The sequence below is a fragment of the Scleropages formosus genome, chromosome 11, assembly GCF_900964775.1.
Source record: "Scleropages formosus chromosome 11, fSclFor1.1, whole genome shotgun sequence".
Taxonomy (NCBI): Eukaryota; Metazoa; Chordata; class Actinopteri; order Osteoglossiformes; family Osteoglossidae; genus Scleropages; species Scleropages formosus.
In genome coordinates, this window is record NC_041816.1 from 26,954,292 (window position 1) to 26,971,319 (window position 17,028).

The 17,028-nt window shown below is 40.8% G+C and overlaps 2 protein-coding genes across 6 annotated transcripts in view; both read right to left on the reverse strand.

The window, feature by feature from the left end:
- The window catches only part of LOC114911847 (butyrophilin subfamily 1 member A1-like), a 34,212-nt gene extending 31,992 nt beyond the window's left edge, over positions 1-2,220 (reverse strand). For 4 of the 5 annotated variants that reach the window (XM_029256012.1, XM_029256013.1, XM_029256011.1 and 1 more), the window contains exon 1: positions 815-855. In XM_029256012.1, coding sequence (XP_029111845.1) covers positions 815-845 — 31 coding nt within the window. In that variant the 5' untranslated portion in view covers positions 846-855. Of the gene's footprint in view, positions 1-814; positions 856-2,182 lie in introns of those variants that run through there. The other variant, XM_029256016.1, reaches the window with a different exon arrangement.
- Positions 1-12,440, reverse strand: part of LOC114911912 (early nodulin-75-like) — a 57,279-nt gene extending 44,839 nt beyond the window's left edge. Inside the window, exons 1-10 of the mRNA XM_029256408.1 lie at positions 12,402-12,440; positions 11,969-12,035; positions 11,284-11,304; positions 11,126-11,146; positions 10,784-10,804; positions 9,151-9,171; positions 9,012-9,041; positions 5,844-5,861; positions 5,736-5,753; positions 5,627-5,644 (exon numbers count right to left, since the gene is read on the reverse strand). Coding sequence (XP_029112241.1) covers positions 5,627-5,644; positions 5,736-5,753; positions 5,844-5,861; positions 9,012-9,041; positions 9,151-9,171; positions 10,784-10,804; positions 11,126-11,146; positions 11,284-11,304; positions 11,969-12,035; positions 12,402-12,440 — 274 coding nt within the window. The remainder of the gene's footprint in view (positions 1-5,626; positions 5,645-5,735; positions 5,754-5,843; positions 5,862-9,011; positions 9,042-9,150; positions 9,172-10,783; positions 10,805-11,125; positions 11,147-11,283; positions 11,305-11,968; positions 12,036-12,401) is intronic.
- Positions 12,441-17,028: the final 4,588 nt, after the last annotated feature.

The window sequence follows — 17,028 nt, forward strand, 5'->3', positions numbered from 1 at the left end:
AAAAAAAATCTCACTGAAAAAGTACATCCTAAAACATGCAAAAGTCTCAGCGGACACTTTAGTGTATGTAACAGTATTATAACAGAATTAAAAAGCAATGGATGTCATCAGTTTTATGTTAAACTGATACATGTTAAAATGTCTTGTTATATATTTGGATAATTACTTAAACATGTTAACATGTACAGTGTAGTACTAGTCAGGAGAGTTCCGAAAAGGCATAATTACAGTTACATAAACGATTGTGGGGTTTATAACGGAATAGCATAGCGGCTACTCTCGTTACTAAAGGGCGCCCCTAGTGAGAGAGGTGGGGAACTACACTGTGTAAATACACACACACACACACATTTTCAGAACCGCTTGTCCCATACGGGGTCGCGGGGAACCGGAGCCTATCCGGCAACACAGGGCGTAAGGCCGGAGGGGGAGGGGACACACCCAGGACGGGACACCAGTCCACCGCAAGGCACCCCAAGCAGGACTCGAACCCCAGACCCACCGGAGAGCAGGACTGCGGTCCAACCCACTGCACCCCATTACTGTATAAATAGTTATTGCCAATTTAGCAGGTTGTGGACAGAAAGTGTGTGTTTGGTACCATGGTTCGTGTCTTTCTGGAGTTACTCTTTTTCGGGCTATTATCTCCTGACAGAAGAGCAAACTTCACTTTATTCTCACATTAATTATAATATAATATAGAATTAATATAAGTAATTATAATATAATATATATTATATAAAGTGTTAATAAACACTGTGGACACAGCAGTTGTTTCATGTCCGCGATCCACACTCACAGCTGCACTCCTTACCGTGTTTTACTCCACGTCCTCTGTGGTACATATTTCAGTTCCCAGAAAAAAAAAAAAAAAAAAAATGATTTGAAGTGTTAAATCCGTTAAGGGGTGTACAGTTAATGTCAATATTAAACGAATATAAACTAAGTGGGATTATTGAAATTTAACAGCAGTTCATTTACAGAGAAGCAACCTGTTGCTGTTCTTGTCACTCGGTGGTCCGTTATTTTGACAACTTTTACTTTCATTTCTAAAATGCTGAGGAACAGGACAGTGACCTGTTAACTCATATATTGAAATATTGCCAGATATAAGTAAAACAGTGAAATTTGACAGAAAGCTGAAAAGTAACAACCTTTGATCAGTGTGATTGCAGTTCCTATAATAAATATTAAGGTATTGAAAGATAATATTGCAGGACTTTGGGGAAAAACTGTGTTACGATTGTCAGAGACAACAAGGGACGTTGATCATTATTACTGAATCAAGAGCAGTTTGTTGGAATTATGGTTTATTGTAGAAAAGAGCCATTTGTCAATGATGAGGACACGGATTTACAGTGAGGAGCGGCAGCAGAACCCAGAGCTCATGTCTCCTGGAGCTGGAAGAGAAAGAACTTCAGTCTTGACCAAGTCCTGTGTCTCACATTCTCTGTTTGTCATGTCATTACATTTTGTTTATATTTGTCACGCCCCCGGGAACGAGCAGATCGGCAACTCCTGTGCTCAGGACACGAATAAAAGGAGATCCATGTCCACCTGTCGAAGTTATGGGATATTTACTGGAAAGCTAACATTTGTTTCTCATGATGAAACATTGCAGTGCCTCAACTTTAACAAACTTTCACAAAATGGTAGTGAAATGTATGTAAACAACACTGATTTTACTCTCCTGATCAACGTATCTTCTTGTGCTGGACTTGGCTGGAGTAACGCTCCCGAAATTGAGTTTTCCTTCCTGCTCCTACTCCTCCCTCCTACACAGAGGTTTAGGCCGTGCGGGCGGTTCGCAGCTCTTCAGTCTAATAGCGCCGCACACTATGTGCGTCATACAAGTTTGAGCAGCAAAAAAGTCACCTGTCACTGTGTCAGTGTGGTCAGAGTGCTTTGTATAACAGGGGTGGCCGAGCATCAGTCAGGGTTTGCACTGGCCGCCCAGGCCACCATGCAGCTAAACCCCTGGCAGCCTGCCTGACCCCAGCATGACAATATATTGCACTTTCTTGTCCATTTAATGCCTTTACACACACACCTTATATGGCCTATGTTGCCACAATTATTACAGTTGTTATTTTTATACCAACGGTCACTGTTAATGTGTTTACTTTTGAGAATGCTGACATTTCTTTAATGCCTTGTGTGAAGAAGCTGAAAGTGCGTTTACCTTTAGAGAGCCATTCAGTTCCTGGGATTCAATACGCCTGCAGGTGGTCAGTTTTTGGACAGTGTGATGTAAAACATGCCAAAAAAGAAGACAAATGACAGAGTACTTTACCCACAGTGGGAAATCCTACTGGAGACTCTAAAGAAGCTTCTCTCTCTGCTTATTGATGCCCAAGATTTGATTCTGCTGGACGACATAATCTTTGGCAGAGGAAGCCAGACTTTTATTGTCCAGGTTTTGAATCACATCTTACTTTTCTGCCACAGTTAATCTTGAACGATGATGCTGCCATTTCTAATATTTGACAGGTAAGCAATGCCCACTGTGCACTTATACCAAGGGCCGTATACCCACAAGGCAGCACGCTAAACTGAAGCCATTATTCATTAAAATTGCTTGGTGAAAATCAGGACTGGAACTCAGCCGTGCAGGTAAATGAACTGTGTGCTTTTCTGCTACAATGGAGTGTAGTGTACTTATGATGTGTAGGGAGTGTTTGGTGTGTTTTAAATACTTCATGTCGAACTTCAGGCAAAAAACACACAATTCCACAAAATGTGTAGAAATTTAAACATTTACTTGCACTGCCCCATTTTTAAACATACACTGACTGTTCATCTGTGACATTTTCCATGGTATTTTAGAACTTTGCAGAAGACATAATAAATGACAGACCTCAATACATGTGTGCTTATATAGACAGAAAAGCAAAGAAAAGCAAGGGAATAATTTTAAGGTGAGATGGTAACTTTTCCAAAGGACGTGATGCATCTTCATGTCCTGCTGAATCTTTTTGACAACTTCTGCTGAAGGTTACTGTTATCCAGGCAGAGATGTCAGCTAATAACGCAGCGTGTTCTTTCTGGGGGGAAAATGAGAGGAAGAGCACAGCTGTGGTACAACAGTTCATGGCAAAAAAGTGAAACCGCTTATCCCAAGCAGGGTTGCGGGGAACGAGAGCCAAACCTGGCAACCCAAGGCACAAGGCTGATGGGAGAGGGGACACACCCAGGACAGGACACCAGTCCATCACAAGGCCCCCCAAACAGAACTTGAACCCCAGTCCCACCAGAGAACAGGCACAGGCCAAACCTGCTGCGCCACCACACCTCCTTCTTCTTGTATCCATATAGACTTGAAAGGAGTGAGTGTGTTTCCAGCCACTGTAAATGAGTTCATCCATATCATTGATGGTCCTCTTCTCATTCTTAATTCAACTTTTCCAAATGTTCTTAACTAACCAAGTCAGTATTAGGTCACCCATTCTCAAATTATTTAATTTTATAGTGCTGCATCACTCTTCCCACAAAAATATGTTTTCAGTGGAGGAATGGCCCTCACTGATTTTTTTTTTTCCCCCCCCAAAGTTGGGATATCTGAATTCAACAGTATAAAAGTTAAAAAGGTTTTTTTTTTTTTAAATGAAGCATTCATTCCTATTTCATTATGTGTCTCGACTAATAGTTTTCTTCATTACTGCTTGTACGAATTAATCGCAAGTTTAATTTTAAAAAAAAGATAAAATTATCAGCTAATTGCTCATACCTCCTAGATTACTGAGCGTGAAGGTCAATAATTGCAGCACACTTTTTGTTGAGGTTAACTATTACATTTTGCTGAATTTCTTTGTTTTTACTATAAAAGCTTTACCTGGGTGTACCAGTGTTATGAAAAAATGTTTACCAATGATAATGTTAAGACAAATGCTTTACTATTTATTCTGTGAGTTTCTTGCCTCTTACTGTGATTTAGTACTGAATGTAAGTTTTGAACAGTGTGCACCCATTTTCCTAGGTTTTATACTAAATATGAATAGTATAACCTAAAATTGAATATAATCCAAAAGTTATACTGACTACATGTTAATCTACACTTCACACGTTATCTTAGTCTACCAAAGCACGCCACTGTGGGTGTGAATGAACTCCACACCCACTCTAAAAAAAACTAGTTACAGTATATTTTGCACTTCTGTTACGCAACTTCTTAACTATTCACAAATTAGTCAACCAGTTTAGTGTACTTTCTAACCAGAATATCACTGTAAACTTTAGCAAGGGACTATCGTTAAGATTTCTAAATTATACAACATTCAGTGAGGTGCAGCTCACTAGCTATAAACTTCATATTTAATCCAATGTTACTGTCAAATGTTGACATCTTTGGTCATATTGTTTGAGTAAAGTTCAGAGAATGTGGCAAACTCTGTAGGGTTCTTCATGTATTTAGATTTTGACCATTTCCACTGAGTGGTGTTTTTCACTTTTTACTAATTTCAAGTGTCACATTGTGGCTATGCATCTAATTTTATTTGCACAGCAGATTTAAGTAACTATTAAAAGTGTATATTGCATATGGCAACAATGCTAGTGAGTTACAATATTAAAAAGTTTAATTTTAATCAAATTCACTCCTTTCCTACATTGTACTTTTGAGCCAACTTCCTTCCCTAACCACCACAACCACAGGGTGCCAACATGGATATTTTATTGACATTGTCAAGTGTCACCTCCCTTCGTCAGTGTTTCGTTGAATTAGTCCCACGACACCTTCACAAACTCAAACCATCCTGGATTACACCATACCTCCAAATCTGCAAATACACCACTCCACAAATTTAAACTAATCTAATTAACAAGGCCACACTTCCTTACTTATCACAAGCTGTCTCCCATTACTTGCCACCTGCTGCTAATTTTACCACCACTGCACACCTTCCTCCAACCTCTAACCCCAACTAGCATGCGCTCTTCTCCACCATTACCGCTGACTCGCCTTCTCAGCAATCTTAGACAGGTCCTTCACCACCACCCTTAACGAACGGCCTCTAACTCCAAATTCCCCCAAAAGCAATGTCACTGATTTAGACACAAACTGCCCCTAACACCTACCTCTCCTGGTCTCACATGAGCCCGCGTCCCATGATCTCTTGCCTCTACCGCCAGATCTGTGTACTTTAACAGTTTCTGTTCATATCACTCCCCAAGAGTATTCTCAGACGGCACCTTTAACTTTACAAATTACACAATCCGCTCACACTCCGAATATAACCCCATGTCTGGACGGAATGAAATAACTGCCATGACCTGCGGCACCTGGAGCTGTTTGCCCCCATCAGCCAGCAGCTTCCAGTCCCGTGCATTACCTCACCTACCAAGAATACAAACATCAGAGAGAGCACACAAGTCTAAGATAATCTTCCTGATGTACGCAAAAATACACTCTACTTTCTCTTGAGTGGCTTGTCTGAAGATGTAGGAAAGAGACTGTTAGCCCAACAGAACAGGGAATAATGGAATAATCATCCTCATGTACTCATAAACACATTTTACTTACTTGTTTTGAGCAGCTTATCTACAGAAGTAAGAACAAAACTATTAGTCCAACAGAACAGAAAATACTAAAATAATCACCTTGATGTACATAAAAACACATTCTACTTACTCTCATGGGGTGGTTCACCTGTAGATGTACAAACAAAACTGTTAATCCAACAGAACAGGGAATCCTTGAATAATCATCCTCATCTACTCCAAAAACACATATTACTTACTTTGTTTGAGGGGCTTATCTACAGAAGTAAGAACAAAGCTGTTAGTCCAATAAAACAGAGAATACTGAATTAATCACCCTGATGTACGTAAAAACACATTCTACTTACTCTCATTGGGCGGTTCATCTGTAGATGTAAGAACAAATCTGTTAGTCCAATAGAACAGAGAATACTGAAAAAATCACCATGATTTCTTGCTGTGAATTTGGTGATTTTCTTTGCTGTGAGATCCATTATAACAAACACATTGTCATTTCCCCTGCAGCCGGCACATCGGCCACACCTGCTGTTTCCTAATAGAAACGGCTATAAAGAGGAACACCGAGAAAGCCTAGATGTGGAACCTTGTTTTGCCTCTTTTGTTTCCTCTGATAGTAGTGCTATAGTGAACTTCCTCTGCCTTTGACATGTGTATTTCTTGACCACGTTCTTTGTCTAGCCCTTTGAACTACGTTTGCTGATTGCTTGACATACGCCTGTCTCACGGCGTTGTTTTTGGGTTCTGTTTTGGCTTTACTAAATGTCTTTTTATGAAACTCTGCACTTGAGTCTGTCCTCGTAAAACGCAACCATGACACACATAAGTGTTAAATAAAAACTTTAGTTTCAGGTACACATGCACACTGAATAAGGATCAAAATCTCATCCAAACAAAAAATCCAGACACTAATGTGTTGTTTTCATTATGTCATCAAAGATGCCAAAAGGATTTGTTATGGTAGAATTCATTTTGATTCTATTATATTTCCAGTTTATATAATTAACTTCAAGGGGGGTGCGGTGGTGCAGTGGGTTGGACCGGGTCCTTATCCCTGGTGGGTCTGGGGTTCGAGTCCCGCTTGGGGTGCCTTGTGACGGACTGGCATCCTTTCCTGGGTGTGTCCCCTCCGGCCTTACGCCCTGTGTTGCTGGGTTAGGCTCCGGTTCCCCGTGACCCCGTATGGGACAAGCGGTTCTGAAAATGTGTGTGTGTGTGTGTGTATAATTAACTTTTTTTACTCGCACACTTTCTGAACCGCTTGTCTCATATGGGGTCGGGGGGAGCTGGAGCCTAACCTGGCAACACAGGGTGTAAGGCTGGAGGGGGAGGGAACACACCCAGGATGGGATGCCAGTCCGAACTTTTTTTACTTTTACTCTAAATTGTAAATTCACAAATTAAAGATTTACTGTTTTATAGTTGTTTTAAGATTTAATGGGTCTGTAGTGTAATGTTGAACTATTGCCAGAAATTTCATTTATAAAGGGTCTAGTGCATACACACTCACTGGCCACTTTATTAGGAATGCCATTCTAATACTGGGTGTGACCCCTCTGAAATCTCAGAACAGCCTGTGTTCTCCACAGCATGGATTCCGCACGGTGCTCAAAAGATTCTTTAGGGATTCCGGTCAATGCTGACAGGATTTCCTGACGTAATTCCTGAAGATTTGTCAGCTGCACATTCAGGTCTCCCATACAACATCCCAGAAGTGTTGTGTTGGATTCAAGTCTGGTGAGTGGGGAGGCCATTGAAGTACACTGAACCCATTGTTATGTTTACGGAACCAATTTGAGATGACTTTTGCTTTGTGACATGGCATATTACCTTGCTGAAAGTAGCCATCATAAGATGGGTAAATTGTAGCCATAAACGGATGCACATGGCCAGCAAAAATATTCAGACTTGCTGTGGTAGTCAGAGAGAGTGCGGTGGTGCGGTGGCGCAGTGGGTTGGACTGGGTCCTGCTCTCTGGTGGGTCTGTGGTTCGAGTCCCACTTGGGGTCCCTTGTAGCGGACTGGTGTCCCCTCCCCCTCTGGCCTTACGCCCTGTGTTACCGCGTAGGCTCCGGTTCCCTGGTATTCAGATGATGCTCAACTGGTATTAATAAGCTCAGCATGTGCCAAGAAAACATTTTCTACACATTACACCACCACCAACAGCCTGAACTGTGGATGGAAGGCAGGTTGGGTGCATGGATTCATGCTGTTGACACCAAATTCTGACCCTACCATCTGTGTGCCTCAGCAGAAATTGAGACTCACAAGACTAGACAAAATTTTTTCCAATCATCAACAATCCAGTTTTTAGTGAGCCTCTGCCAACTGTGGCCTCAGCTTGCTGGTCTTAGCTGACAGGAGTAGAACATGATGTGGTCTTCTGCTGTGGTAGCCTATCCACCTCAAAGTCTGACATGCTTTGTGTTTGGAGACGCTTATCTGCTCACCAATGTTGTAAAGAGTGATTACTTGAGTAACTGTAGCCTTCCTGTTAGTTCAAACATGCCTTGTTATTCTCATCTCACCTCAGTCATCAATATAGCATTTCAACATGAAGAACTACTGCTCACAGGGTGTTCTTTGTTTTTAATGCTATTCTGTGAAAAATCTAGAAACTCCTGAGCATAAAAATCCTAGCAGTTTCTGAAATACTCAAACCACCCCATTTGGTACCAACGACCATGCCACCTTCAAAGTCACTTGTGATCCATGTGATCCATTGCTAAAATATATACTATTTGAACTCAAAATGAAAAAGACACATGCAGTACATGAGCAAAATGAAGCCCAGGATGAAAATATAATTCAACAGTAGGGATCAAAAGTGGATACACGTTTGTTGAAGTTTGCACTGACTTGTGTGTACTTTGTGTACTGACTTTTGATACCCACTGCAAGTTTTGATAGTAATAATTAATCACAGGAGATTAAGAATGAGTTGATTTGTGTAACTTTAGAACAAAAGTCATATCACGACTAAGTTTTGCTGTAGTTAAATGAAGAAAATACTTTAAAATAACATTTCAGGATGTATTCACCGAAGTGATTGATGGAGAAAAATGAAGTTCATGTCTCTACAGAGAAAAGTTCTATACTTTAACCCTATGATTTTACAGTTTGAAGCTTTATCTCTTTGCAGTATGCTAATTTTTCTGAATAAGTACTGTGATATTTTCTTCTTTCCAAGATTAAATTCATTATCAAGAATTATGTTTTAAAAACATTTAACAATTTTTCTTCACTGATCAAGAAGCTTATTCTGGCAAGTGGAACAATATAATAACTTTAAACTTCGGTTTAACTAAAGATGCTCGAGTATTTAAATCAATGGATGTGAATATCACATGAGACTTCATTTTTTGTTATATTAGAAATAACAGAAAGAACAGGCAAAGATGTAAAACACACATAAGTATTAACTCTTTTTGGAGGCCATATGTAGATGATAGAAAAGACATTTTTTTTAGAAAAACAACTGAAATGTTTACTTGGATTTTCACACACACAATACTTACCACTTGCTTTTTTACAGAGTTCATCTGTGGCTGTAAGAAGGCAAATGTTAATCAGTATGGTAAGGAATGAGAAAAAAAAAACACCATGTTTTCCTCTGAATTTTACAGATGCTATAAAAAATAAAACACTACTACCCACCAGACTCTTGTTTGAGCTCATCTGTGGATGTAAGAGTACAAATGTTAATGAGAAAAGGAATGAGTCATATAACCTACATATAAAACACGAGAAAGTAAGATATTCCCTGAGATGTTCACAAACACTACTATGTGGCATGTTGTTGGTTGAGTTCACCTATGGATATAGGAATACAAAGGGTAAAACAATACCCTTATATATATATATATAACTTTAATTATTATCTAAAATAAAAGTTTAATACATTTCATACTAGAAGAACTAAAATATTCTGTGGGGCTGAGACAAACATGGTTACATTCCATACTGTTTTTTGAGCTCACCTGTGGATAAAATACAAATCTCGGGGAGAAAAAGAATGAGTAAAAAAAATTATCATGTTGGCCAGCAAGTTTTATGCACATTTGTAATAACAGGAAGAAGTAAAATATTTCCTGAGATGTTCACAAACACTACTATGTGCCAAGGGGGTGCAGTGACACAGTGGGTTTGACCAGGTTCTGCTCTCTGGTGGGTCTGGGATTTGAGTCCCGTTTGGGGTGCCTTGCTACGAACAGGCCTCCCGTCCTGGGTGCGACCCCTCCCCCTCCAGCCTCGTGCCCTGTGTTGCCGGGTTAGGCTCTGGCTCACCGCGACCTTGCTTGGGACAAGTGGTTTCAGACTGTGTGTGTACTATGTGCCATGTTGTTGTTTGACTTCACCTATGGATATCAGAATACAAAGGGTAAACAAATACCCTTATATATACATATATAGATAGGGGGCGCGGTGGTGGAGTGGGTTGCACAGGGTCCTGCTCTCCGGTGGGTCTGGGGTTTGAGTCCCGCTTAGGGTGCCTTGCGACAGATTGGTGTCCCGTCCTGGGTGTGTCCCCTCCCCCTCTGGCCTTACGCCCTGTGTTACCGGGTTGGCTCTGGTTCCCCACGCCCCCGTATGGGAATACGGTTCTGAAAATGTGTGTGTGTGTGTGTGTGTGTGTGTGTGTATATATAAAAGAAAATAAATGTGAAATAATCATAATTTTTGGATACCAGTTTCATACATGTTTCAGAAATGAAGGATGAAAATATTTGATGGGATTGTGACAAACACTGGGGGGCGCAGGGGCACGGGGGCGCAGTGGCGCAGTGGGTTGGACCGGGTCTTGCTCTCCCGTGGATCTGAGGTTCGAGTCCTGCTTGGGGTGCCTTGTGACGTACTGGTGTCCCGTCCTGGGTGTGTTCCCTCCCCCACCAGCCTTATGCCCTGAGGTGCCGGGTTAGGTGCCGGTTCCCCGTATGGGACAAGCGGTTCGGAAAATGTGTGTGTGACAAACACTACTACGTACCCTTTTCTTGTTTGAGCTTCCCTGTGGATATAAGAATATAAATTTTAGTTTCAAAAGAAATCCATGAAATAACCACCATTTTCAGCTGCACGTTTTATACCCGTTTGGGTGACAGGAAGAATTGCAAGATTTGGTGGGACTCTCACAAACAATTTTACGTACCATATTGTTCTTTGAGCTCATCTGTAGATGTAGGAATACAAATGTTAGTGTGAAAAGGAATGAGCGAAATAATTTACATGTTTGGCCACAAGTTTAGTAAGAACTACAATATTCTGTGGAATTGTGACAAACATGGTTACATACCATATTGTTTTTTGAGCTCATCTGTAGATAAAATACAAATGTCGGGGAGAAAAAGAATGAGTGAAATAATTACCATGTTGGGCAACAAGTTTTATGAACATTTGTAATAGCAGGAAGAAGTAAAATATTCCCTGAGATGTTCACAAACACTGCTATGTGCCATGTTGTTGTTTGACTTCACCAATGAATATCAGAATACAAAGGGTAAATAATACCCTTATACATATATATATTAAATAAAATAAATGTGAAATCATCATAATTTTTGGCTACAGGTTTCAGACGTTTCATAAACGAAGGGCTAAAATATTTGGTGGGATTTTCACAAACACGACTACATACCATGTTGGTTTTTTAATTCACCTGTGGATATAAGAGCACAAATATCAGAAAAGCAATAAGTGAATAATTGCCATGTCTGGTAATGAGTTGTATGCACATTTATAACAACAGGAAGAACTAAAATGTTCTGTGGGATTGTCACTAACAGTACTACGTACCATGTTGTTGGTTGAGCTCATCTGTGGATGTAAGAGTACAAATGTTAGTGAGAAAAAGAAAGAGCGAAGCAATCTCTTTTATAACTCGTGCTTACTCACAATATGTGCAGAATGAGCCTGAACAATTCATATAATAGCATTATTGTTAGTACTTTTGTTAAAATATTATTTTCGGAGTATACTTCACATGCTGTTTTTTGAGTTCATGTACAGATGTAAGGGCACAGATATCACACAGAACAGAGACTGAAATAATCGCCCTGATGTCCTGCTGCAGATTTGCTGATTTTTTCTCTAGTCGAGACTCGCAGCCTCCGTATCTGTTACATCTGTTACAACTTAAACACACAATACTTATGTTGTTCTAACAGTATATCTGTTGATGTAATAACACAGATATTAGTGTTTGAGAAAAGGAGCAACTGGGGGAAACACCGTGATGTCATTTTTATGAACATTATAATCACATTCTTTCGTAATAACCATCAAAACATTGTTTCTTGGCTTAGACAATGTCTTATCCAAAGTTCACTTCTTCATTAAAACACTACCATGCATTCTAATTACTGATCTCTGGGCTCAGCTTGTCTGTGGATAGAAAAGAAATATTGAGAGAAAAGGAAGAATTAAAATAATCAAAATAATCACCAAAACACACAAATACACATACACACATTGTACTTACCCTTCTGCTTGTTGAGCTGACCTAAAGATATAAGAATACAGATGTTTGTCAGTGAGAACAAGAAATCCTGAGGGAAAAAAAAATACCATTGTGTCCTGGTGTGTTTAAGAAAATTAAGACATCAACTCTAGCAAGAGGGCACAAATAACTGCCATTTTTTGGAGAACTGATCTGCAGATATGACATTTGTGAACAAGACCAAGAGCAAAATAAATCATCTCCATACTCTGCTTCCTACTCTTTTCTTTGATCACGTGTGAAAACCATTATATTTAGCTAAGATACTTCAGTTCTCAACTTAACTAATGAATCATTAAAAGAACTTGTCAGTACTATTTCCAGATTTAGTAATGTAAAAGCATGTCTTCCAGCAATAATGCCATGATTATTATTATCTTTTCTGTTTTTCTATTGTGTCTTCTTTTATGGTTACCTGCTCACCAATGCTTGGGTTTAACCCCAGAAAAGTCATACTGGGTTGCATTTATACTCAAAGTAGTTTCTGTAGTTTGTATGAATGATTCAAGGGTCAGAAACCCCGGAGAAGCAAGGGTGGAGCTGAACCGAGGCCCAATGTCTATCTCTATACGTGAAGAGTCCCTGTGCAGAACTAGAGGTGAAAAAGGTGACAAATAGCTTATGTGTGTTGAGGTATGAAGACCAGGGACGGGAACCCAGGAGGTTTGGTCCAGGGCGATGGTGAGGATGTGAGGTTTCAAGACAGATTCCTCAATCTGTGACACCAGTCTTTTTATTCCTACCCAGGCAGCTATGATGGGCATAACTTGTAGTACCTGTCTTCTTGGTTCTGCGAATAGAGCATTGTGTCTACTCTGATATTTGAATACTGAGCACACTCTTTTCTCACATAACTGAGTTAATTTATTTCATGAAATCGCCCTGATATGAGAATTCCCTTTGTGAGGGGGCTGAATAACCACTGTTTAAAAAATAATTGCTTTGCGAAAAACGTCTCCAAAAATTGGTTAAAATACCAGTGTAAGGTATATTTTATGGCAAGGATAACACCAATATGTTTTATATTAGAGGGGGTGCAGTGGCGCAGTGGGTTGGACCACAGTCCTGTTCTCCGGTGGGTCTGGGGTTCGAGTCCCGCTTGGGGTGCCTTGCGGCGGACTGGCGTCCCGTCCTGGGTGTGTCCCCTCCCCCTCCAGCCTTACGCCCTGAGTTGCCGGGTTAGGCTCCGGTTCCCCGTGACCCCGTATGGGACAAGCGGTTCTGAAAATGTGTGTGTGTGTGTGTGTTTTATATTATTTGTAACAAACATTTTTTTAAGCTCATCTTTGGCTTTAAACATATATGGTTAATTTCTGCTGTGAACAGCATACTAAACTTACAAGTGCTAATTGTAAAGAAGTTGTTTCCCTGTCAATCTCAGTCACTGAATTTTATTCCAAGAGTTTATTTTGTGACGTGTTTATTTTTGTCATTGTGATACTGCTGATCAAATCACAAAAATCTGAATTTGAGAATCTATGGCTCTAAGTAATTTTCAGTTTATATGTGTGTGTCTTTGTCCTCCCTCCCTTAAAGGTCAGGGATGATCCCGCCTATGCGGTTTGAGTTTTGCTGGACTCCCGCCGTCGGGCAGGTGGTCTCCAGTACCTGGTGGATTTGGAGGGGTACGGTCCTGAAGAGCAGTGCTGGGTACCTGCCCGGGACATCCTAGACCCTGATGTGATTGCTGCTGTCCATAGAGACCATCCAGACCAACCCGGGCCCCAGCCCCGGGAGCACCCCCCACAACATGGCAGAGCGGCAGGTGCCGCTCGTGGAGGGGGGGTACTGTCACGCCCCCCAGGGCTGAGCAACAGGGAATACCTGCTTCAAATTAGCAAGCACAAGCTTAAAAAGGGGCTGTGGAACACGGCCCAATGCGGAACCTTATTCAGCCTTATTGACCACTTGCGCTCCTAGTCTTGCTCCTCGATCCTCGTTCCTCGCCCTGCTCCACGCTCCTCGCCCTGCTCCTCATCTCTGACTCACTGGTTTGCTTGATCACTCGCCTGTTTCTTGGATTACGGTTCTTGGATTTGCCCCTTTGGATTGTTTGTACATCGGTGACCCTTTGCCTGTTCCCTGATGATGTCTACTGAACCACGCCTTGACCAAGCTTCCTGTGCCCCGCACTTGGGTCCGACGCAACTGCGCCGGGGGAATAGCATGACACCATGAAGTTGACACTGTGAACAATTTCTTTGTCTTCACCATCTTTTACATTTACACCAACATTAAAGTTTGCTGCAGTTTCAGTTGTTGTCAGTTAACAGAGTAACGAACTCCATTAGAATGACATCCTTTAAAATGACATCCTTTAAAAGTACCCTTTCAAATTTTAAGACACAGGTAATGCAGAAAACATTCTGGAAACACTATGTATGTGGTTGCTAAGAGTTGACACGATCTCAGTAGACTTTGTGACATGTTTATACCATCTCTGAGGCCATAATAATTTCAACATAATGATTTCATCAAATAATAAAATACTCACCTTTAATAATAACATCAATGGATCTATCATCGTACCAGTATGGCGCTTGAACAAAACATTTGTATTCTCCAAAATCAGAGGTACACACTCCAGTCAGTTTTAATGAAGCGTTGCCTTTCTTGAGTTCCTCTGAGAAGAGTTATGTCCTTCCCCTGTAGTTTGGGATCTGACTCTCGTGTTGGTCTTGATGTTCACGGTAAAGATGAACAGAGCCTGTGAAGTCTTTTCTGAACCACCTAACCTCCAGGTCCGCAGCACTGATGTTGGGTTTGAGGTAACAGGGCAGAACAACATCTTCACCAGCTACAGCAACTACAGGATCAGCTGGGCCAAGAACCTCAAAACTCTCTGTGAAGAACAACAATTCAGACTGAGACTTGGATTCTTCAGTGAAAAACCAGAGAACACAGTGTGATCTGTGTCGGATGTGCACAACAGATATTCCTTTGAGTGAGTGAAAAAATGAAGGTTTGCTGTATCTGTGGTGGAGACCAATATGTGGTGGAAAAGCAGGAGAAATAAGCACTGACACTCATACGGATCCCACTTCATCACTGGAAGAGAGATTTCAAAACACCTATTACACCTGTGCAAAGTGCGAAGTACAGGTCGGCTGTTTTCATTTTATGGCTGCCATAGCAGATTGTTTTCCTTCTCGTTGTTTCAAAGTTTTCCAGTCACACATAGTTTCAATGTCTTCTGTCCAGCTGCCCCATGTCACTGACATAAGGTGGGTCATTTTGTTAAGATATAGCATTATGATGCAACTCTAGAGCGCCCCATGCAAGCAGGGCTATAGACTGTAAATAGATGTTCCACCACAAAAGGGACTGTGAGTGTTTGGAGTGACTGTTTTGTGGTTTATGTCAGGAAGAGGGGATCCTGGTTTATGATAAAGAGCAAGGTTACAATCATCTTTTGTGGCTGTATCCTTCAAATGTTTTTTTTTTAAATGTTTCAGTATTTTATGGTTATGGAAGATACAGTGCAGACATTAAACAATGTCTTCCATTCATTTTATACTGGATGTGAATTTTGTTACAGTGTACAGTACAGCTTTGAGTTTTCGGCAAAATGAAAGTGAAAGACAGGGGGTGCGGTGGCGCAGTGGGTTGGACCACAGTCCTGCTGTCCGGTGGGTCTGGGGTTCGAGTCCCGCTTGGGGTACCTTGCGACGGACTGGCGTCCCGTCCTGGGTGTGTCCCCTCCCCCTCTGGCCTTACGCCCTGTGTTGCCGGGTAGGCTCCGGTTCCCCGTGACCCCATATGGGACAAGCGGCTCTGAAGATGTATGTATGTGAAAGTGAAAGTACGGTATGAAAAGGACTGTAGAGTTTGCTTTAAATTTCATATGTATTTTCACTTATAGTGTTTATTTATACGCATAATGACAGAATGTCACTCCTGTGTAACATGAACAACAACTATATTAATAATAATAATAATAATAATAATAATATCACAGCCCTATATGCTAACAATCATAAGGACCACAGGAGACAGTACTCTGGACACACTGAACTAGTCCCAACACACCTGTTTAGCAGTTCATGAAAGAAAACAGTCCAAGACGCGAAGGTTGTTGAATCACTTGAAACACTACTATGTGCCATGTTGTTGTTTGAGTTCACCTATGGGTATAGGAATACAAAGGGTAGATAATACCCTTATATATTAAATGAAATAAATGTGAAATAATCATAATTCCGGAAAAAGTCTTCAAAAATCGGTTAAATACTGAAGTGCAAGGTATTTTTTATGACAAGGGTAACACCAATACGTTTTATATTATTTGAAACAAACATTGTTAAAAGCTCATCATTCTCTTTATCATTAAACATCTCTAGTTAATTTCTTCTGTGAACATCATACTAAAGACACACACACACACATTTTCAGAACCGCTCATCCCATACGGGGTCACGGAGCCTAACCCGGCAACTCAGGGCGTAAGGGGAGGGGACACACCCAGGACGGGACGCCAGTCCGTCGCAAGGTACCCCAAGCGGGACTCGAACCCCAGACCCACCAGAGAGGAGGACTGTGGTCCAACCCACTGCGCCACTGCGCCACCGCACCCCCTCATACTAAAGACACAAGTGCTAATTGTAAAGAAGTTGTTTATTTCCTTAAAATGGTACATTTCCTCAGTTTAAGCATTTGATATGTTTTCTATGTTCCATTGTGAATAAAATATGGATATATGAGATTTCCAAATCATTGCATTCTGTTTTTATTTACATTTTACACAGTGCCCGAACTTTTTTGGAATTGGGGTTGTAATGTCACAGCCCTATATGGTAACACTCACGAGGAGTAAATGCTGTGAAGTTCTGTATCCGCTTTTGATAAATGGGACAAAGTCTGAATATTTTTTCCATATTTTACTGAAAATTTCAATTATAAAAATGAACAGGAACACAAAAAAGCAAATTAGGATATAATGATGAAAATTTGCCCTTTCACATCCAAAAAGGTAGATAAAGGTACAAATCAATTGTTTTTCTCCTCCACAAACAACACACACACACACACACACACACACACAC